This window comes from Scyliorhinus torazame, chromosome 30 (genome assembly GCF_047496885.1).
Source record: "Scyliorhinus torazame isolate Kashiwa2021f chromosome 30, sScyTor2.1, whole genome shotgun sequence".
Classification (NCBI taxonomy): Eukaryota; Metazoa; Chordata; class Chondrichthyes; order Carcharhiniformes; family Scyliorhinidae; genus Scyliorhinus; species Scyliorhinus torazame.
In genome coordinates this window covers 32577741-32600473 of record NC_092736.1, presented here as the reverse complement: position 1 = coordinate 32600473, position 22733 = coordinate 32577741, and the positions used below count along the sequence as shown (strand labels likewise).

Here is a 22733-nt window from a genome sequence, read left to right as displayed (position 1 = left end):
TCCTCGTAAGACCTACTCTCCATTCCAGGCAACATCCTGGTAAATCTTCTTTGCACCTTTTCCAAAGCTTCCACATCCTTCCTAAAATGAGGTGACCAGAACTGTACACAGTACTCCAAATGTGGCCTTACCAAAGTTTTGTACAGCTGCATCATCACCTCACGGCTCTTAAATTCAATCCCTCTGTTAATGAACGCGAGCACACCATAGGCCTTCTTCACAGCTCTATCCACTTGAGTGGCAACTTTCAAAGATGTATGAACATAGACCCCAAGATCTCTCTGCTCCTCCACATTGCCAAGAACTCTACCGTTAACCCTGTATTCCGCATTCATATTTGTCCTTCCAAAATGGACAACCTCACACTTTTCAGGGTTAAACTCCATCTGCCACTTCTCAGCCCAGCTCTGCATCCTATCTATGTCTCTTTGCAGCCGACAACAGCCCTCCTTACTATCCACAACTCCACCAATCTTCGTATCATCTGCAAATTTACTGACCCACCCTTCAACTCCCTCATCCAAGTCATTAATGAAAATCACAAACAGCAGAGGACCCAGAACTGATCCCTGCGGTACGCCACTGGTAACTGGGATCCAGGCTGAATATTTGCCATCCACCACCACTCTCTGACTTCTATCGGTTAGCCAGTTTGTTATCCAACTGGCCAAATTTCCCACTATCCCATGCCTCCTTACTTTCTGCATAAGCCTACCATGGGGAACTTTATCAAATGCCTTACTAAAATCCATGTACACTACATCCACTGCTTTACCTTCATCCACATGCTTGGTCACCTCCTCAAAGAATTCAATAAGATTTGTAAGGCAAGACCTACCCCTCACAAATCCGTGCTGACTATCCCTAATCAAGCAGTGTCTTTCCAGATGCTCAGAAATCCTATCCTTCAGTACCCTTTCCATTACTTTGCCTACCACTGAAGTAAGACTAACTGGCCTGTAATTCCCAGGGTTATCCCTAGTCCCTTTTTTGAACAGGGGCACGACATTCGCCACTCTCCAATCCCCTGGTACCACCCCTGTTGACAGTGAGGACGAAAAGATCATTGCCAACGGCTCTGCAATTTCATCTCTTGCTTCCCATAGAATCCTTGGATATATCCCGTCAGGCCCGGGGGACTTGTCTATCCTCAAGTTTTTCAAAATGCCCAACACATCTTCCTTCCTAACAAGTATTTCCTCGAGCTTACCAATCTGTTTCACACTGTCCTCTCCAACAATATCGCCCCTCTCATTTGTAAATACAGAAGAAAAGTACTCGTTCAAGACCTCTCCTATCTCTTCAGACTCAATACACAATCTCCCGCTACTGTCCTTGATCGGACCTACCCTCGCTCTAGTCATTCTCATATTTCTCACATATGTGTAAAAGGCCTTGGGGTTTTTCTTGATCCTACCCGCCAAAGATTGTTCATGCCCTCTCTTAGCTCTCCTAATCCCTTTCTTCAGTTCCCTCCTGGCTATCTTGTATCCCTCCAATGCCCTGTCTGAACCTTGTTTCCTCAGCCTTACATAAGTCACCTTTTTCCTCTTAACAAGACATTCAACCTCTCTTGTCAACCATGGTTCCCTCACTCGACCATCTCTTCCCTGCCTGACAGGGACATACATATCAAGGACACGTAGCACCTGTTCCTTGAACAAGTTCCACATTTCATTTGTGTCCTTCCCTGCCAGCCTATGTTCCCAACTTATGCACTTCAATTCTTGTCTGACAACATCGTATTTACCCTTCCCCCAATTGTAAACCTTGCCCTGTTGCACGTACCTATCCCTCTCCATTACTAAAGTGAAAGTCACAGAATTGTGGTCACTATCTCCAAAATGCTCCCCCACTAACAAATCTATCACTTGCCCTGGCTCATTACCCAGTACTAAATCCAATATTGCCCCTCCTCTGGTCGGACAATCTACATACTGCGTTAGAAAAGCTTCCTGGACACACTGCACAAACACCACCCCATCCAAACTATTTGATCTAAAGAGTTTCCACTCAATATTTGGGAAGTTAAAGTCGCCCATGACTACTACCCTATGACTTCTGCACCTTTCCAAAATCTGTTTCCCAATCTGTTCCTCCACATCTCTGCTACTATTGGGGGGCCTATAGAAAACTCCTAACAAGGTGACTGCTCCTTTCCTATTTCTGACTTCAACCCATACTACCTCAGTAGGCTGATACTCCTCGAACTGCCTTTCTGCAGCTGTTATGCTATCTCTAATTAATAATGCCACCTCTTTTACCACCCTCCCTAATCTTATTGAAACATCTATAACCAGGGACCTCCAACAACCATTTCTGCCCCTCTTCTATCCAAGTTTCCGTGATGGCCACCACATCGTAGTCCCAAATACCGATCCATGCCTTAAGTTCACCCACCTTATTCCTGATGCTTCTTGCGTTGAAGTATACACACTTCAACCCCTCTCCGTGCCTGCAAGTACTCTCCTTTGTCAGTGTTCCCTTCCCCACTGCCTCATTACACGCTTTGGCGTCCTGAATATCGGCTACCTTAGTTGCTGGACTACAAATCCGGTTCCCATTCCCCTGCCAAATTAGTTTAAACCCTCCCGAAGAGTACTAGAAAACCTCCCTCCCAGGATATTTATTTTAAAAAAGAGTCCTGGCTTTGATTCCCTCAGCTTTTACCTTTGTTGGGGGATTCCTGACCTGTACCCAAAGCCCCTCTTCCTTGCAAATCACCCACTCTACCATTATATTTTTTCCTGTCAGTCTTTGGTTCTGTTTCGCCCTGGCTAGATCCCATTGAAATTAGCCACTTCCAATTTAGATGTGTTACATTAGATTTGATGAGGTTTCAAAAATCATGAGGGACAAAGAAGCGTGGATAGAGCAACTGTTGCCATTCGTGGATGGGTCGTGAACAGCGAGCACGGTTGAGGAATCCCAAAGCAGCGCCCTGAGGAGAAATGAGCAGTTCAGATCGAGTGTACCACCTGAGAGTATAGGGGAGGCAGATTCAATCATGGCTTTCAAAAGAGATTGGATAAGGAGCTGAAGGGAATACATTGCATGCTCCCAGGGCAGGGCAATGTGGGACTTGCTAAACCCACTTCTGCAGTGAGCTAGCATGTATACGATAGATTGAATGGTCTCCTTCTGTGCTGCAATCATTTGCTGAATCTGTTTTGCTCAAAACTGGCTAAACCACACAAATGATTGCAGAATTTTAAGCGCCAGTTGAGTTTCCGTGATGCCTTGTGCCAGTTAAAAACATCACACTATGGGAAGGCTCTCCGCCCAATTCCTCATTGGGAGCTTCATATAATTGTTCTTGTTTGTGGGCTCTCGCGGGGGTTCCAAAAATAACGTTCCAACTTTTGAAGGCACGGACACCAAGAGGCACATTTTAAAAGATTTTGAGTTTTTTTTAATGTGCCAAGATACTTACTTCTCTACAAAGAACAAAAGTACAGCACAGGAACAGGCCCTTCGGCCCTCCGAGCCTGCACCAACCATGCTGCCCATCCAAACTAAAATCTTCTTCCGGGGTCCGTATCCCTCTATTCCCATCCTACTCATGTATTTCTCAAGATGTCCCTTAAATGTCACTATCGTCCCTGCTTCCACCACCTCCTCCGGCAGCGAGTTCCAGGCACCCACTACCCTCTGTGTAAAAAGGCTTGCCTCGTACATCTCTAAACCTTGCCCTTCGCACCTTAAACCTATGCCCCCTAGTAATTGACCCCTCTACCCTGGGAAAAAGCCTCTGACTAGCCACTCTGCCTATGCCCCTCATAATTTTGTAGACCTCTATCAGGTCGCCCCTCGACCTCCGTTGTTCCAGTGAGAACAAACCGAGTTTATTCAACCTCTCCTCTTAGCTAATGCCCTCCATACCAGGCAACATCCTGGTAAATCTCATCTGCACCCTCTCTAAAGCCTCCACATCCTTCTGGTAGTGTGGCGACCAAAATTGAACACTATACTCCAAATGTGGCCTAACTAAGATTCTATACAGCTGCAACATGACTTGCCAATTCTTATACTCAATGCCCCGGCCAATGAAGGCAAGCATGCCGTATGCCTTCTTGACTACCTTCTCCACCTGTGTTGCCCCTTTCAATGACCTGTGGACCTGTACACCTAGATCTCTCTGACTTTCAATACTCTTGAGGGTTCTACCATTCACTGTATATTCCCTACCTGCATTCGACCTTCCAAAATGCATTACCTCACATTTGTCCGGATTAAACTCCATCTGCCATCTCTCCGCCCAAGTCTCCAAATGATTTAAATCCTGCTGTATCCTCTGACAGTCCTCATCGCTATCCGCAATTCCACCAACCTTTGTGTCGCCTGCTGTTTCTGTATCTGCTTATGTGTTTCTGCCAACGATTCTGTATATTCACAGGCAGTGACCTCGACGCTGATTAAAATGCTTACTTTTTGCAATAAACCTCTTTCCAGCTTTACTAACCAAACGGAACCCAAGTGTCCACTATTAAACATATCAAAGAATTTTAAAGTATTTTATATTAACTTATTTTTTATGTTAAATCAGTTGCTTTGGGTCGTGTCAGATTCTGGTTTTCTGAAAGAGAAATGAATTTGAGAGGGAGAACGAAGGAAATTACACTTCACAAAATGGACTCCCATTTTTGCCTGGAGAGAGATTGAGCAGTTTAGGCCTATACTCTCTTGAGTTTAGAAGAATGAGAACTAATTGAGGTAAATAAGCTGATAAAAGATATTGACAGAGTAGACACAGAGCGGATGCTTCCTCTTGTGGGGCAACCCTGGATGGGCTGGTTTAGCTCAGTGGGCTAGACAGCTGGTTTGTGATGCCGAACAAGGCTGAGAATTCCTGTACCAGCTGAGAATTCTGAATTCTCCCTCTGTGTACCCAAACAGGCGCTGGGATATGGCCACTCGGGGCTTTTCACAGTAACTTCATACTTGTGACAATAAAAGATTACGGTGACTCCAACCAGAAAGATTATTATCTGGAACGAGACGTCATAGGATAAGGGGTAGCAGATTTAAAACCGAGATGAGGAGAAATTACTTCTCAAAGGTTTGTGAATCATTTGAATTCACTCCCCCAGACGCCGGGACAGTGAGTAAATTTTAAGGGGGAGATAGACAGATTTTTAATTAGAAATGGCTTGAAGGGTGATGGAGAACGGGTTGGAAAGTGGAGTTGAGACCGAGAGGAGATTAGCCATGGTCGTAATGAATGGTAGAGCAGGCTGAATAGCCTCCTGCTCCTAGTCCTTATGTACTTGTATTACAGCAACCGTACTTCCATAATCATTGGCTGTAAAGCTCTTTAGGCCTCCCTGAGACATTCTTTCCCTCATTTCCGAATTAAGGTTCGGTGACTCCAACCAGAAAGAGTCAATTGTGGGAAATCTCCAGCTGACACTTGGATGTCCTGTTGTAGTCGTGTTTTCTGACATCTTCCCATTGTTTTTTTAATTGGCAGGACACATTGATGTCTTCACGTCAAAGCTGACTCTGGTTGATCAGTTTCCAGCATTGTCAGTAGCAGAAAGGTTTGGGTCGTTCAAGTAAGTGACTACATGGTATTCTAGGTGTTTCATGTGTTTAGTTGTTGCTTTCCAAATCCACGCTCATCCCTCCCGCTGGCTCCCGATTTAAGCCTCCAGTCAGGTTTCAGCTCCTCACAAGTGCACCAAAACAGCCTTACGTGAAGTGAGATGACATTCCCTGTGACTGGGACCGTGATGTGGGATGCCTTTTACAGTGTTAACGGCACTATAGAATTGCAAGTTTTTGTTGTTCTTGGTTTCTTTGCAACTTTTTAGCATCTGAAATAAAGCGTCATACAAATTAGGCCTGTTTCCGCTAGAATTTAGAGAGTTAAGGGGTGACCTGATCGAAGTCTTTAAGATATCGACAGGAAAAGACAGGATAGATGAAGATAAACTGTCTCCACTTGTTGGAGATTCTAAAACTAGAGGGCACAGTCTCAAAATTAGGGCGAGACCATTCGGGAGAGATGTTAGAAAGAACTTCTTCACTCAAACGGTGGTAGAGGTTTGGAATTCTCCCACAAACTGCAATTATGTTCGATCAGTTGTTAATTTTAAATCCGAGATAGATATTTTGTTAAGCAAAGGTATGATGGGACATGGGCCAAAGGCAGGTACATCTAATTAGGCCACAGATCAGCCATAATCTCATTGAAAGGCGGAGCAGGCTAGAGGGGCTGAATGGCCTACTCCTGTTCCTATGCTCCTAAAGTGTTCTCCATCAGTGCCTCTCCTCTGTTGCCGAGCTCAGTGATTTGTGTTTCTATTTTTACATTCTCCAGTTGGGAACAGGGCGGGCCACTCCTGCTGCTTCAGCCTGCCCGAACATTCAATTAAATCACGGTTGATCTGTGTTTTCCAGTTGTCCACCGTCGCACTATATCTCTATACCCAACTAAAAGCCTTTTGATTTCAGTCTTGAGATCTTCACTATTGTCCCAGGGAGAATGACAGATTTCCGCTCTCCTTTGTGTCCAACGTGCTTCCCGATTTCACTCCTGAAATGTTAAAATCATATTTCCGCATCCTTGATTTCCCCCATCAGAGGAAATGGCCTCACTGTATTGACCCTAACTAATCCTTGGAGCATTTTAACCAGCATGGACAGGATGAGCCGAAGACCTTTTTGCTGGGCTGTAAAACTCCTTGCTCTCAGCCAGATCTTCAAAACCCAAGGAGATGCAAGCTAAGTTCATTCAAACATTCTTTGTAATTTAAGGCTCTGAGCCCTGGTGTCATTCTGGTGAATCCAATGCCAGAGCACCTGTTGACGACCTCTGCACCATCACCTTTGCACTCACCCAGTGATCCATCATCGTCCCCACTCTTCCCCATCCATGTGTGTTCCAATCGTCTCGAGCTAAAGCAGAATGCATCAACCTCTGCATTTCTGCTGACCAGGACTTCAACTCCATATTCGGCCTGTCAGAGACTGCCTACTTTTACCCAGGGGCTGGAGGAGATTACAGAGATGGGGAGGGTTGTAGGGGCTGGAGGAGATTACAGAGATGTGGAGGGAAGTAAGGGCTGGAGGCGGCTACAGAGATGGGGAGGGTTGTGGGGGCTGGAGGAGATTACAGAGATGGGGAGGGTTGTAGGGGCTGGAGGAGATTACAGAGATAGGGAGATTTGTAGGGGCTGGAGGCGGCTACAGAGATGGGTAGGGTTGTAGGGGCTGGAGGAGATTACAGAGATAGGGAGATTCGTAGGGGCTGGAGGCGGCTACAGAGATGGGGAGGGTTGTAGGGGCTGGAGGACATTATAGAGAATGGGAGGGATGTAGTGGCTGGAGATTACAGTTGTACAAACTAAGAAATGGAATTGAAAAGTTAAACGCGGAGTACTGCTTCAGATCAAATTATGTCAATGGGATGGAGAACTTGTTTGGGTTGGTTCAAATGAGGGAAAGGCAAGTTTAACAACGATGTCAGGTATTTTCTCTTTCGAGTGATAGCAGTTCGAACAGCGGGGAAAGTCCCTGGAGTAATTTTCTAATTGGGAGTGAGGAACTGCAGCTTTTCTAGATGGCACGGCCTTGCTGCATTTGTGTTTTGAGTACAAAGTCTTACAACACCAGGTTAAAGTCCAACAGGTTTGTTTCGATGTCACTAGCTTTCGCTGCTCCTTCCTCAAGTGAATGAAGAGGCACGTTCCAGAATCAAATATATAGACAAATTCAAAGCTGCCAGACAATAGTGCTCTTTGGGGGGGTTTAAACTAATGCAGCAGGGGCATGGGAACCTGGATTGTAGTTTTAGGGTAAGGGAGAATGAGAGTATAGAGGTCAGGAGCTCAGATTTGACGTCGGAGGAGGGGGCCAGTGTTCAGGTAGGTGGTTTGAAGTGTGTCTACTTCAATGCCAGGAGTATACGAAATAAGGTAGGGGAACTGGCAGCATGGGTTGGTACCTGGGACTTCGATGTTGTGGCCATTTCGGAGACGTGGATAGAGCAGGGACAGGAATGGATGTTGCAGGTTCCGGGGTTTAGGTGTTTTAGTAAGCTCAGGGAAGGAGGCAAAAGAGGGGGAGGTGTGGCGCTGCTAGTCAAGAGCAGTATTACGGTGGCGGAGAGGATGCTAGATGGGGACTCATCTTCCGAGGTAGTATGGGCTGAGGTTAGAAACAGGAAAGGAGAGGTCACCCTGTTGGGAGTTTTCTATAGGCCTCCAAATAGTTCTAGGGATGTAGAGGAAAGGATGGCGAAGATGATCCTGGATATGAGCGAAAGTAACAGGGTAGTTATTATGGGAGACTTTAACTTTCCAAATATTGACTGGAAAAGATATAGTTCGAGTACATTAGATGGGTCGTTTTTTGTTCAGTGTGTGCAGGAGGGTTTCCTGACACAGTTTATTGACAGGCCAACAAGAGGTGAGGCCACATTGGATTTGGTTTTGGGTAATGAACCAGGCCAGGTGTTGGATTTGGAGGTAGGTGAGCACTTTGGGGACAGTGACCACAATTCGGTGACGTTTACGTTAAGGATGGAAAGGGATAAGTATACACCGCAGGGCAAGAGTTATAGCTGGGGGAAGGGAAATTATGATGCCATTAGACGTGACTTGGGGGGGATAAGGTGGAGAAGTAGGCTGCAAGTTTTGGACACACTGGATAAGTGGAGCTTGTTCAAGGATCAGCTATTGCGTGTTCTTGATAAGTATGTACCGGTCAGGCAGGGAGGAAGGTGCCGAGCGAGGGAACCGTGGTTTACCAAAGAAGTGGAATCTCTTGTTAAGAGGAAGAAGGAGGCCTATGTGAAGATGAGGTGTGAAGTTTCAGTTGGGGCGATGGATAGTTACAAGGTAGCGAGGAAGGATCTAAAGAGAGAGCTAAGACGAGCAAGGAGGGGACATGAGAAGTATTTGGCAGGAAGGATCAAGGAAAACCCAAAAGCTTTCTATAGGTATGTCAGGAATAAGCGAATGACTAGGGACAGAGTAGGACCAGTCAAGGACAGGGATGGGAAGTTGTGTGTAGAGTCTGAAGAGATAGGCGAGATACTAAATGAATATTTTTCGTCAGTATTCACTCAGGAAAAAGATAATGTTGTGGAGGAGAATGCTGAGCTCCAGGTAAACAGATTAGATGGCATTGAGGTAAGTAGGGAAGAGGTGTTGGCAATTCTGGACAGGCTGAAAATAGATAAGTCCCCGGGGCCTGATGGGATTTATCCTAGGATTCTCTGGGAGGCCAGGGAAGAGATTGCTGGACCATTGGCTTTGATTTTTATGTCATCATTGGATACAGGAATAGTGCCAGAGGACTGGAGGATAGCAAATGTGGTCCCTTTGTTCAAAAAGGGGAGCAGAGACAACCCCGGCAACTATAGACCGGTGAGCCTCACGTCTGTAGTGGGTAAAGTCTTGGAGGGCATTATAAGAGACAAGATTTATAATCATCTAGATAGGAATAATATGATCAGGGATAGTCAGCATGGCTTTGTGAAGGGTAGGTCATGCCTCACAAACCTTATCGAGTTCTTTGAGAAGGTGACTGAACAGGTAGACGAGGGTAGAGCAGTTGATGTGGTGTATATGGATTTCAGCAAAGCGTTTGATAAGGTTCCCCACGGTAGGCTATTGCAGAAAATACGGAGGCTGGGGATTGAGGGTGATTTAGAGATGTGGATCAGAAATTGGCTAGCTGAAAGAAGACAGAGGGTGGTGGTTGATGGGAAATGTTCAGAATGGAGTTCTGTCACAAGTGGAGTACCACAAGGATCTGTTCTGGGGCCGTTGCTGTTTGTCATTTTTATCAATGACCTAGAGGAAGGCGCAGAAGGGTGGGTGAGTAAATTTGCAGACGATACTAAAGTCGGTGGTGTTGTCGATAGTGAGGAAGGAAGTAGCAGGTTACAGAGGGATATAGATAAGCTGCAGTGCTGGGCTGAGAGGTGGCAAATGGAGTTTAATGTAGAGAAGTGTGAGGTGATTCACTTTGGAAGGAAAAACAGGAATGTGGAATATGTGGCTAATGGAAAAGTTCTTGAAAGTGTGGATGAGCAGAGGGATCTAGGTGTCCATGTACATAGATCCCTGAAAGTTGCCACCCAGGTTGATAGGGTGGTGAAGAAGGCCTATGGAGTGTTGGCCTTTATTGGTAGAGGGATTGAGTTCCGGAGTCAGGAGGTCATGTTGCAGCTGTACAGAACTCTGGTACGGCCGCATTTGGAGTATTGCGTACAGTTCTGGTCACCGCATTATAGGAAGGACGTGGAGGCTTTGGAACGGGTGCAGAGGAGATTTACCAGGATGTTGCCTGGTATGGAGGGAAAATCTTATGAGGAAAGGCTGATGGACTTGAGGTTGTTTTCGTTAGAGAGAAGAAGGTTAAGAGGAGACTTAATAGAGGCATACAAAATGATCAGAGGGTTAGATAGGGTGGACAGTGAGAGCCTTCTCCCGCGGATGGAAATGGTTAGCACGAGGGGACATAGCCTTAAACTGAGGGGTAATAGATATAGGACAGAGGTCAGGGGTAGGTTCTTTACGCAAAGAGTAGTGAGGCCGTGGAATGCCCTACCTGCTACAGTAGTGAACTCGCCAACATTAAGGGCATTTAAAAGTTTATTGGATAAACATATGGATGATAATGGTATAGTGTAGGTTAGATGGCTTTTGTTTCGGTGCAACATCGTGGGCCGAAGGGCCTGTACTGCGCTGTATTGTTCTATGTTCTATGTTCTAAACCTGTTGGACTTTAACCTGGTGTTGTAAGACTTCGTACTGTGCTCACCCCAGTCCAACACTGGCATCTCCACATCATTTGTGTTTTGAGGCTGCTGGTGGAAGACTTAGTTCTACAAATGACCGTGGATCATTCCTAGCGTTGTGACGCACTCTCTGCTAAGAGTAAGAGTGAACGCGAGTAATGTTTTCAAACTGCTCCGACTTCCTTGGTGCCAACAACATTCACTCTTTAACAAATGTGCAGAATAAAATGGGGAATAAATCTTTAGCTGCTTTTCGAAAGTGCTCTTTGATGCGCACAGTGTAGGAACATGGTCTTGACGCTCTGGGAGAAAAGGACATGCACAGTACAGTCATGTGCACTATGCACGCCTTTGCACCTTCACCTGCACATGCTCACCGTTCCTCTCCATTTACGGCAACCATGTGCCGTAAATGTACTTTTGCTGCTTGAATGAACCTCTTTCTTGGCCAACCATATATATTGTCAGCTTTATATTGCCCTGATGCTTCCTCTAAGCAACCAGTGGTGTTACCTCCTGATTGTGAAATCTTGCACAGCAGTGTTCACAATAGCACTGGAGCTGCCCCGTGTTTAGTGTTGTTCTGACCGAATAGCATCCCTGATTTGACGAACGTGTTTACAGCACAGTTCATAGATTAGCATAGAATTTACAGTGCAGAAGGAGGCCATTCGGCCCGTTGAGTCTGCACCGGCTCTTGGAAAGAGCACCCTACCCAAGGTCCACACCTCCACCCTATCCCCATAACCCAGTAACCCCACCCAACACTAAGGGCAATTTTGGACACTAAGGGGCAATTTACCATGGCCGATTTACCTAACCTGCACATCTTTGGACCGTGGGAGGAAACCGGAGCACCCGGAGGAAACCCACGCACACACTGGGAGGATGTGCAGACTCCGCACAGACAGTGATCCAAGCCGGAATCGAACCTGGGATCCTGGAGCTGTGAAGTAATTGTGCTATCCACAATACTACCGTGCTGCCCCAAGTTGTTTCCAGTTTCCCATCTCCATTTGAATTGTGGTTTTCACTGTGTTTACTCTCCTTTTATTCACCAGCCCCTTGAACTCGCTGAATATCTTGCACCATATACTGAAGAAGGTTTTGAGGTGAGTCATTTTTTTTAACCCTTTCATGGGATGTGATCGTTGCTGTGAAAAGGCAGACCCATGGGCCGAATGGCCTCCTTCTGCACTGTGGGAATTCGCTGATTCTATATCCCACTCTGTATCTCCCTCCAGCCCGAAATAAATCATTCACCATTATTCTGTTTGCTGCCAGTTTCAAATCCATGTTGCTGCTTCTGTGCCTTGTATTCTGTGGGCTCTAACTTGTCTGTAAAGCCTGTATCAGCCTGTACGCCACATTGATCCATTAACTGCAATACCCTCACCAACCGTCTATTACTCATCGTAAAACTTGAGAAAGTTAGTTAAACAGGGACAGGAATGGCATTAAAATAGCAGGAAATTATACTTTACCTGAGCTGTTACCCTGAAAAATAAATAGATATTCTGTATCTTTGTATTTTCAGTTATTTATCCTTAAAAATTGATTTTCTTTTCTGCTAATTGTTACAGTAACATGTTGCAGTGATGATTAAGTCACCCATTTTGTGCAGAGCACAAAGTTAGCAAGAGGAAAGCAGGGAGATGTATTTGCAATGAGTTATTAATGGCACTCAGAAACAATGAATCAAAGTTGATAAAACAAATTGCCATTTTACAAAGAAAAAGGAAGCCGAGGTAATCAAAAAGCAGACAACTGGATTGTGAAATTACAAATCTCAGACTCTGGTGGTGACCCTGGCATCCAATGTAATAAAGATACGCTTCGGGAAGTTGCTGTGAATCAGTGACGATTGTCACATGTGCGTCGTTGCTACAGTGCCCTGTTGTTCTAAAACTGTGTATCCACCTAACTGAACACCGCCATGTGAGTGTCCGTAGGTGCAAACAATGAACAGTTTGTTTGGGGATCATAGATCCCGACAGTGCAGAAGGAGGCCATTTGGCCCATCGAGCCTGCACCGACCCTCAGAAAGAGCATCCGTCCTAGACCCATTCCACCCACACCCACCCGATCCGTTCAACCCCACCTAACCTTTGGAAACTAAGGGACAATTTATAATGGCTAATCCACTTAACCTGTACATTTTTGGACAGTGGGAGGAAACCGGAGCACCCGGAGGAAACCCACACAGACACGGGGAGAACGTGCAGTCTCCGCACAGACAGTGCACCGAGTCTCTGGGAGACAGCAGTGCCTTCCACCGTAACAGCCTTATTTTGTTTGATCACAGCAAAAAGCCTATTTCTGAAAATACAAATCCGTCCAAATAATTCTACACTTTGCCTGCGGATGACCAGATCCATTATCCGCAAGTACAGCCTCGAGGCCAATCCAAGTAATTCATTAATCTATTCCTCCGTGCTTTGGGCGGCACGGTAGCACAAGTGGCTAGCACTGTGGCTTCACAGCACCAGGGTCCCAGGTTCGATTCCCCGCTGGGTGACTGTCTGTGTGGAGTCTGCACGTTCTCCCCGTGTCTGCGTGGGTTTCCTCCGGGTGCTCCAGTTCCCTCCCACAGTCCAAAGACGTGCAGGTTAGGTGGATTGGCCGTGATAAATTGCCCTTAGTGTCCAAAAAGGTGAGATGGGGTTATTGGGTTATGGGGATAGTCCTGACCAGGGGCCAGAAAACTGAAGGAAGTTGGGAGGGAGGGCACCGATCCCCTGAAAGAGCACCCCACCTAGGCCAACTCCCCTGCCCTATCCCCGTATCCCTACGTCACGGCCAATCCACCTAACCTGCACAGCTTTGGACTGCGGGAGGCAACCAGAGCACCCGGAGGAAACCCACGCACTCACGAGGAGTCACCCGAGGTCAGAATCAAACCCGTGTCCCTGGCTCTGTGAGGCAGCAGTGCTCACCCACTGTGACATCGTACCACCACAGTGCGAATGGTGCAGTAAAATATTGGACTTAATCTGCTTAATCTGTGAATTAATACAAATTCAGTTGTGTTTCCTATACAGAAGAGTGAGACTGGCTGAGTTTTTATTGTTGTTACTGATTCATTCTTTCTTTAAACCCTAGTTTGTCGGAGGGCAGGTACCTCTTGAGTCATTCCTCAGGAGACTCGTCCATGACCATCTATCGCAACGTGCAAGGGGGAAAGTTCACCAGAGCAGCCTACAACCTTCACGCCGCGCACAGCACACTCCCTCCTACCCCATCTACTCTCTCAGTGCCCTGGGTGCCCCTGGACCCCAACATCTTGCTGCCTTACCACGTCCACCATAGCAGAGTCCCCTGCACCTTTCCTCCCATGTCCTCGGACAATCTTCAAAATCAAAAGGTTTGTGTGTCTATCAGCTTCTCACCCTGTTGGTCAAGTTCCAGTACTCATAGCTTGCAAACCTGGGAAAGGAATTTTTTTCAGATGAACATAGCATTGCTGACTATCATTGTTCTGAGAATTGTTGATGCAGCACTTTGATGCTCAGCAGTCAGTGTGTTCTGTATCTTGCGACAGTTACTACAAGTGGGGCGACAACACTGGTTAAGAGATGGTGTGTAGGAACGTGTAATCTCCTTAGTCTTTGGGGATTCAGATCCCCTGCACACCCTAATGCTCTCTGTCTGGTGTGTTGACAGATGTAAGTGGCAGAACTCTCCTCCAACTAGGAGGAAGGGTTCAAGGTTACTGAATAAAGGGCTATTAGACACTAATCTGCACACGAGTGTAAGACCTGCATTATAAAGTTTGTAACTTTCACAGGTGCTCTGGGTACTGGTGCGTACGAGTAACATTCTCTTTATTTTAAAGTTGTGTTTAAGAACAAAAATCCGTCATTCTTTTATTATTATTAGTGTTCCTATTTGCCCAATGTGGGCAGTTCATTATCATTTATTATCACCTCTCGGAACACAGTGTAGTGAGCCAAGTCCGCAGTCTACTGTTATGGGCGAGGTGTTTTCAGAACCCCAAAGTGTATCATGGAGTTCAACCAACCTCCCCCTTTAATGGATTTGTTGCTTTTCCGAGCACACGGCTTGTTCCCCAGGGGTGATATTACAATTATGGACACGTGGTTTTAAAAACTAAACAACGTTTATTCCATGAACTCAAATTAACCTATTAAATAATCATTGGTTCTCTTAACACCCCTTACTTCAAAGATAACCCTGAAAATTATACAACACTAAATAATTCCTCAAAATGTTCCTTCAAACATCCAAAAGGCTTCAAACCTGCAAAACAGTAACACACCAGGTCACAGAATATAGATATTTTCTGTTTGATGGCAGAGATATATCAGCTTGGTTGACTTCAGCTCCAGCTCCTTGCTTTGCTTCCTGCAGCTCTCTGGAAACACACAGACGCTCACAAGCTGCTTTTTCAAACTGAAACCAAAAGCAGAAGTGAGCTCAGCCCCCCCCGTGACATCACTTCAGTAATATGATCAACTCCATTCCTTAAAGGTACATTGCTTGAACATCCATTTCTTAAAAGTACTCTCCCATGACACTACTTAAGTTGCACTTGAGCCTCATCCCACTCTAATTCAATCTTCATCCAACCCTATTATTCTCCCTAGTGCGTGTAACAAGACTCCCCTTAAATGCATCAACCAGCGAGTTCCACATTCTCTCCACCCAGTGCAAAGAGATTTCTCCTAAATTCTTTGCATGATTGGTCTTTTGTTTTTGTAATTCTTTCTGTTAATGCATAATACAGACAATTCCAATTCCAAACTCTCTACCTCCAGCCCGCCAACCTCCCATCTGGTCGAAATGGTGCCAGGTACGTTTTCACGGCCTGAGCCTCCAGGTGCCTGGCGTGCTAATGTACGCACTTCACCCCCACGTACAATTCTCGTGCATCAGACTGTGCGAATAGGTGCCACCGCAAATGGAGAAATACCAACCTCTGTGAGGGGGCGTAGTGCCAAGAGTGGATCGGCCACCCGTTCGCCAGACCTGCCCAATTTCCTGTCTTACTGGGTGACCATCTCCATTATCTCTCACAACTAGCACATTTCCTCGTGCTCCCTCCCTGATCATAGAATCCACAGTGCAGAAGGAGACCATTCAGCCCATCGAGTCTGCACCAGCCTTTGGAAAGAGCACCGTACTTATCTAAATATTTCACCCCAAGCCAACCCCATTTTCAGTCACTCTAATCCACAATGTTAAGTCAGCGACAAATATTGAAGAAAATTCATTTTAATAAGTTAACCCCGGTGTGTCCAGTAGGAATCCGTTCCTGTGCCGAAAGAACAAAATCAACAAAGAGGAAACGGCAGCCAGTTCCTGGTGCCAGGTTTTTCTCAAATGAAATATATATTTACGATTTGACCATGCTGGATATCGAGATCACATGTTCTCTCACGCTCTCCTGTCTCTCGCTCTCCTTTCGCAAGCTCCCTGTATTGCATGTGCGCTCTCTCGCGTGCGCTCTTAAGCTCTCTCGGATGCGCGCGCTCTCCAGCTCTCTCGCACGGGCGCGCTCACCAGCTCACTCGCACGAGCGCGCTCGCCAGCTCTCTCGCGCACGCTCTCTCCAGTCTCTCGCGCGCGCTCTCTCCAGCTCCCTCGCGCACGCTCTCTCCAGCTCTCTTGCGTGCGCTTTCCAGCTCTCTTGCGCGTGCTTTCCAGCTCTCTCGTGCGCGCCCTCCAGCTTTCTCGTGTGCGCTCTCCAGCTCTCTCGCGTGCGCGCTCTCCAGCTCCCTCGCGGGCGCTCTCCAGCTCCCTCGCGCGCGCTCTCCAGCTCCCTCGCGCGCGCTCTCCAGCTCCCTCGCGCGCGCTCTCCAGCTCCCTCGCGCGCGCTCTCCAGCTCCCTCGCGCGCGCTCTCCAGCTCCCTCGCGCGCGCTCTCCAGCTCCCTCGCGCGCGCTCTCCAGCTCCCTCGCGCGCGCTCTCCAGCTCCCTCGCGCGCGCTCTCCAGCTCCCTCGCGCGCGCTCTCCAGCTCCCTCGCGCGCGCTCTCCAGCTCCCTCGCGCGCGCTCTCCAGCTCCCTCGCGCGCGCTCTCCAGCTCCCTCGCGCGCGCTCTCCAGCTCCCTCGCGCGCGCTCTCCAGCTCCCTCGCGCGCGCTCTCCAGCTCCCTCGCGCGCGCTCTCCAGCTCCCTCGCGCGCGCTCTCCAGCTCCCTCGCGCGCGCTCTCCAGCTCCCTCGCGCGCGCTCTCCAGCTCCCTCGCGCGCGCTCTCCAGCTCCCTCGCGCGCGCTCTCCAGCTCCCTCGCGCGCGCTCTCCAGCTCCCTCGCGCGCGCTCTCCAGCTCTCACGCGCGCTCTCTCCAGTCTCTCGCGCGTGCTCTCTCCAGCTCTCTTGCGCGCGCTTTCCAGCTCTCTCGCGCGCTCTCTCCAGCTCTCTCGCGCGCGCTCTCCAGCTCTCTCGCGCGCGCTCTCCAGCTCCCTCGCGCGCGCTCTCCAGCTCCCTCGCGCGCGCTCTCCAGCTCCCTCGTGCTCTGCAGCTCTCTCGCGCGCGCACTCCAGCTCTCTGGCCAGTGCTCTCCAGCTCTCGCGCACGCGCGCTCTCCAGCTCCCTCGCGCACGCTCTCCAGCTCCCTCGTGCGCGCTCTCCAGCTCCCTCGTGCTCTGCAGCTCTCTCGCGCGCGCACTCCAGCTCTCTGGCCAGTGCTCTCCAGCTCCCTCGCGCACGCTCTCCAGCTCCCTCGTGCGCGCTCTCCAGCTCCCTCGTGCTCTGCAGCTCTCTCGCGCGCGCACTCCAGCTCTCTGGCCAGTGCTCTCCAGCTCCCTCGCGCACGCTCTCCAGCTCCCTCGCGCACGCTCTCCAGCTCCCTCGCGCGCGCTCTCCAGCTCCCTCGCGCGCGCTCTCCAGCTCCCTCGCGCGCGCTCTCCAGCTCCCTCGCGCGCGCTCTCCAGCTCCCTCGCGCGCGCTCTCCAGCTCCCTCGCGCGCGCTCTCCAGCTCCCTCGCGCGCGCTCTCCAGCTCCCTCGCGCGCGCTCTCCAGCTCCCTCGCGCGCGCTCTCCAGCTCCCTCGCGCGCGCTCTCCAGCTCTCACGCGCGCTCTCTCCAGTCTCTCGCGCGTGCTCTCTCCAGCTCTCTTGCGCGCGCTTTCCAGCTCTCTCGCGCGCTCTCTCCAGCTCTCTCGCGCGCGCTCTCCAGCTCTCTCGCGCGCGCTCTCCAGCTCCCTCGCGCGCGCTCTCCAGCTCCCTCGCGCGCGCTCTCCAGCTCCCTCGTGCTCTGCAGCTCTCTCGCGCGCGCACTCCAGCTCTCTGGCCAGTGCTCTCCAGCTCTCGCGCACGCGCGCTCTCCAGCTCCCTCGCGCACGCTCTCCAGCTCCCTCGTGCGCGCTCTCCAGCTCCCTCGTGCTCTGCAGCTCTCTCGCGCGCGCACTCCAGCTCTCTGGCCAGTGCTCTCCAGCTCCCTCGCGCACGCTCTCCAGCTCCCTCGTGCGCGCTCTCCAGCTCCCTCGTGCTCTGCAGCTCTCTCGCGCGCGCACTCCAGCTCTCTGGCCAGTGCTCTCCAGCTCCCTCGCGCACGCTCTCCAGCTCCCTCGCGCACGCTCTCCAGCTCCCTCGTGCGCGCTCTCCAGCTCCCTCGTGCTCTGCAGCTCTCTCGCGCGCGCACTCCAGCTCTCTGGCCAGTGCTCTCCAGCTCCCTCGCGCGCGCTCTCCAGCTCCCTCGCGCGCGCTCTCCAGCTCCCTCGCGCGTGCTCTCCAGCTCCCTCGCGCCCGCTCTCCAGCTCCCTCGCGCCCGCTCTCCAGCTCCCTCGCGCCCGCTCTCCAGCTCCCTCGCGCCCGCTCTCCAGCTCCCTCGCGCCCGCTCTCCAGCTCCCTCGCGCCCGCTCTCCTGCTCCCTCGCGCCCGCTCTCCAGCTCCCTCGCGCGCGCTCTCCAGCTCCCTCGCGCGCGCTCTCCAGTTCCCTCGCGCGCGCTCTCCAGCTCCCTCGCGCGCGCTCTCCAGTTCCCTCGCGCGCGCTCTCCAGCTCCCTCGCGCGCGCTCTCCAGCTCCCTCGCGCGCGCTCTCCAGCTCCCTCGCGCGCGCTCTCCAGCTCCCTCGCGCGCGCTCTCCAGCTCCCTCGCGCGCGCTCTCCAGCTCCCTCGCGCGCGCTCTCCAGCTCCCTCGCGCGCGCTCTCCAGCTCCCTCGCGCGCGCTCTCCAGCTCCCTCGCGCGCGCTCTCCAGCTCCCTCGCGCGCGCTCTCCAGCTCCCTCGCGCGCGCTCTCCAGCTCCCTCGCGCGCGCTCTCCAGCTCCCTCGCGCGCGCTCTCCAGCTCCCTCGCGCGCGCTCTCCAGCTCCCTCGCGCGCGCTCTCCAGCTCCCTCGCGCGCGCTCTCCAGCTCCCTCGCGCGCGCTCTCCAGCTCCCTCGCGCGCGCTCTCCAGCTCCCTCGCGCGCGCTCTCCAGCTCCCTCGCGCGCGCTCTCCAGCTCCCTCGCGCGCGCTCTCCAGCTCCCTCGCGCGCGCTCTCCAGCTCCCTCGTGCTCTGCAGCTCTCACGCGCGCTCTCTGCAGTCTCTCGCGCGCGCTCTCTCCAGCTCTCTTGCGCGCGCTTTCCAGCTCCCTCGCGCGCGCTCTCCAGCTCCCTCGCGCGCGCTCTCCAGCTCCCTCGCGCGCGCTCTCCAGCTCCCTCGCGCGCGCTCTCCAGCTCCCTCGCGCGCGCTCTCCAGCTCCCTCGCGCGCGCTCTCCAGCTCCCTCGCGCGCGCTCTCCAGCTCCCACGCGCGCGCTCTCCAGCTCCCTCGCGCGCGCTCTCCAGCTCCCTCGCGCGCGCTCTCCAGCTCCCTCGCGCGCGCTCTCCAGCTCCCTCGCGCGCGCTCTCCAGCTCCCTCGCGCGCGCTCTCCAGCTCCCTCGCGCGCGCTCTCCAGCTCCCTCGCGCGCGCTCTCCAGCTCCCTCGCGCGCGCTCTCCAGCTCCCTCGCGCGCGCTCTCCAGCTCCCTCGCGCGCGCTCTCCAGCTCCCTCGCGCGCGCTCTCCAGCTCCCTCGCGCGCGCTCTCCAGCTCCCTCGCGCGCGCTCTCCAGCTCCCTCGCGCGCGCTCTCCAGCTCCCTCGCGCGCGCTCTCCAGCTCCCTCGCGCGCGCTCTCCAGCTCCCTCGCGCGCGCTCTCCAGCTCCCTCGCGCGCGCTCTCCAGCTCCCTCGCGCGCGCTCTCCAGCTCCCTCGCGCGCGCTCTCCAGCTCCCTCGCGCGCGCTCTCCAGCTCCCTCGCGCGCGCTCTCCAGCTCCCTCGCGCGCGCTCTCCAGCTCCCTCGCGCGCGCTCTCCAGCTCCCTCGCGCGCGCTCTCCAGCTCCCTCGCGCGCGCTCTCCAGCTCCCTCGCGCGCGCTCTCCAGCTCCCTTGCGCGCGCTCTCCAGCTCCCTCGTGCTCTGCAGCTCTCACGCACGCTCTCTCCAGTCTCTCGCGCGCGCTCTCTCCAGCTCTCTTGCGCGCGCTTTCCAGCTCTCTCGCGCGCGCTCTCCAGCTCCCTCGCGCGCGCTCTCCAGCTCCCTCGCGCGCGCTCTCCAGCTCTCTCGCGCGCGCTCTCCAGCTCCCTCGCGCGCGCTCTCCAGCTCCCTCGCGCGCGCTCTCCAGCTCCCTCGCGCGCGCTCTCCAGCTCTCTTGCGCGCGCTCTCCAGCTCTCTTGCGCGCGCTCTCCAGCTCTCTCGCGCGCGCTCTCCAGCTCTCGCGCGCGCTCTCCAGCTCTCTTGCGTGCGCTTTCCAGCTCTCTTGCGCGTGCTTTCCAGCTCTCTCGTGCGCGCCCTCTAGCTTTCTCGTGTGCGCTCTCCAGCTCTCTCGCGCGCGCGCTCTCCAGCTCCCTCGCGCGCGCTCTCCAGCTCCCTCGCGCGCGCTCTCCAGCTCCCTCGCGCGCGCTCTCCAGCTCCCTCGCGCGCGTTCTCCAGCTCCCTCGCGCGCGTTCTCCAGCTCCCTCGCGCGCGCTCTCCAGCTCCCTCGCGCGTGCTCTCCAGCTCCCTCGCGCGCGCTCTCCAGCTCCCTCGCGCGCGCTCTCCAGCTCCCTCGCGCGCGCTCTCCAGCTCCCTCGCGCGCGCTCTCCAGCTCCCTCGCGCGCGCTCTCCAGCTCCCTCGCGCGCGCTCTCCAGCTCCCTCGCGCGCGCTCTCCAGCTCCCTCGCGCGCGCTCTCCAGCTCCCTCGCGCGCGCTCTCCAGCTCCCTCGCGCGCGCTCTCCAGCTCCCTCGCGCGCGCTCTCCAGCTCCCTCGCGCGCGCTCTCCAGCTCCCTCGCGCGCGCTCTCCAGCTCCCTCGCGCGCGCTCTCCAGCTCCCTCGCGCGCGCTCTCCAGCTCCCTCGCGCGCGCTCTCCAGCTCCCTCGCGCGCGCTCTCCAGCTCCCTCGCGCGCGCTCTCCAGCTCCCTCGCGCGCGCTCTCCAGCTCTCACGCGCGCTCTCTCCAGTCTATCGCGCGCGCTCTCTCCAGCTCCCTCGCGCGCGCTTTCCAGCTCTCTCGCGCGCTCTCTCCAGCTCCCTCGCGCACGCTCTCCAGCTCCCTCGTGCGCGCTCTCCAGCTCTCTCGCGCACGCTCTCCAGCTCTCTCGCGCGCGCTCTCCAGCTCCCTCGCGCGCGCTCTCCAGCTCCCTCGCGCGCGCTCTCCAGCTCCCTCGTGCTCTGCAGCTCTCTCGCGCGCGCACTCCAGCTCTCTGGCCAGTGCTCTCCAGCTCTCGCGCACGCGCGCTCTCCAGCTCCCTCGCGCACGCTCTCCAGCTCCCTCGCGCACGCTCTCCAGCTCCCTCGAGCGCGCTCTCCAGCTCCCTCGTGCTCTGCAGCTCTCTCGCGCGCGCACTCCAGCTCTCTGGCCAGTGCTCTCCAGCTCCCTCGCGCACGCTCTCCAGCTCCCTCGTGCGCGCTCTCCAGCTCCCTCGTGCTCTGCAGCTCTCTCGCGCGCGCACTCCAGCTCTCTGGCCAGTGCTCTCCAGCTCCCTCGCGCACGCTCTCCAGCTCCCTCGTGCGCGCTCTCCAGCTCCCTCGTGCTCTGCAGCTCTCTCGCGCGCGCACTCCAGCTCTCTGGCCAGTGCTCTCCAGCTCCCTCGCGCGCGCTCTCCAGCTCCCTCGCGCGTGCTCTCCAGCTCCCTCGCGCCCGCTCTCCAGCTCCCTCGCGCCCGCTCTCCAGCTCCCTCGCGCCCGCTCTCCAGCTCCCTCGCGCCCGCTCTCCAGCTCCCTCGCGCCCGCTCTCCAGCTCCCTCGCGCCCGCTCTCCAGCTCCCTCGCGCCCGCTCTCCTGCTCCCTCGCGCGCGCTCTCCAGCTCCCTCGCGCGCGCTCTCCAGCTCCCTCGCGCGCGCTCTCCAGCTCCCTCGCGCGCGCTCTCCAGTTCCCTCGCGCGCGCTCTCCAGCTCCCTCGCGCGCGCTCTCCAGTTCCCTCGCGCGCGCTCTCCAGCTCCCTCGCGCGCGCTCTCCAGCTCCCTCGCGCGCGCTCTCCAGCTCCCTCGCGCGCGCTCTCCAGCTCCCTCGCGCGCGCTCTCCAGCTCCCTCGCGCGCGCTCTCCAGCTCCCTCGCGCGCGCTCTCCAGCTCCCACGCGCGCGCTCTCCAGCTCCGTCGCGCGCGCGCTCCCCAGCTCCCTCGCGCGCGCGCTCTCCAGCTCCCTCGCGCGCGCGCTCTCCAGCTCCCTCGCGCGCGCGCTCTCCAGCTCCCTCGCGCGCGCGCTCTCCAGCTCCCTCGCGCGCGCGCTCTCCAGCTCCCTCGCGCGCGCGCTCTCCAGCTCCCTCGCGCGCGCGCTCTCCAGCTCCCTCGCGCGCGCGCTCTCCAGCTCCCTCGCGCGCGCGCGCTCTCCAGCTCCCTCGCGCGCGCGCGCTCTCCAGCTCCCTCGCGCGCGCGCGCTCTCCAGCTCCCTCGCGCGCGCGCGCTCTCCAGCTCCCTCGCGCGCGCGCGCTCTCCAGCTCCCTCGCGCGCGCGCGCTCTCCAGCTCCCTCGCGCGCGCGCGCTCTCCAGCTCCCTCGCGCGCGCGCTCTCCAGCTCCCTCGCGCGCGCGCTCTCCAGCTCCCTCGCGCGCCCGCGCTCTCCAGCTCCCTCGCGCGCGCGCGCTCTCCAGCT

At 54.1% G+C, this 22733-nt stretch overlaps 1 protein-coding gene across 3 annotated transcripts in view; it reads left to right on the top strand.

The window, feature by feature from the left end:
* Positions 1-22733, top strand: part of ice2 (interactor of little elongator complex ELL subunit 2) — a 129518-nt gene that overhangs the window by 95024 nt on the left and 11761 nt on the right. For all 3 annotated transcript variants that reach the window (XM_072493097.1, XM_072493098.1, XM_072493099.1), the window contains 3 exons: positions 5471-5555; positions 11815-11865; positions 13856-14117. In XM_072493097.1, the coding sequence (XP_072349198.1) occupies positions 5471-5555; positions 11815-11865; positions 13856-14117 (398 nt within the window). The remainder of the gene's footprint in view (positions 1-5470; positions 5556-11814; positions 11866-13855; positions 14118-22733) is intronic.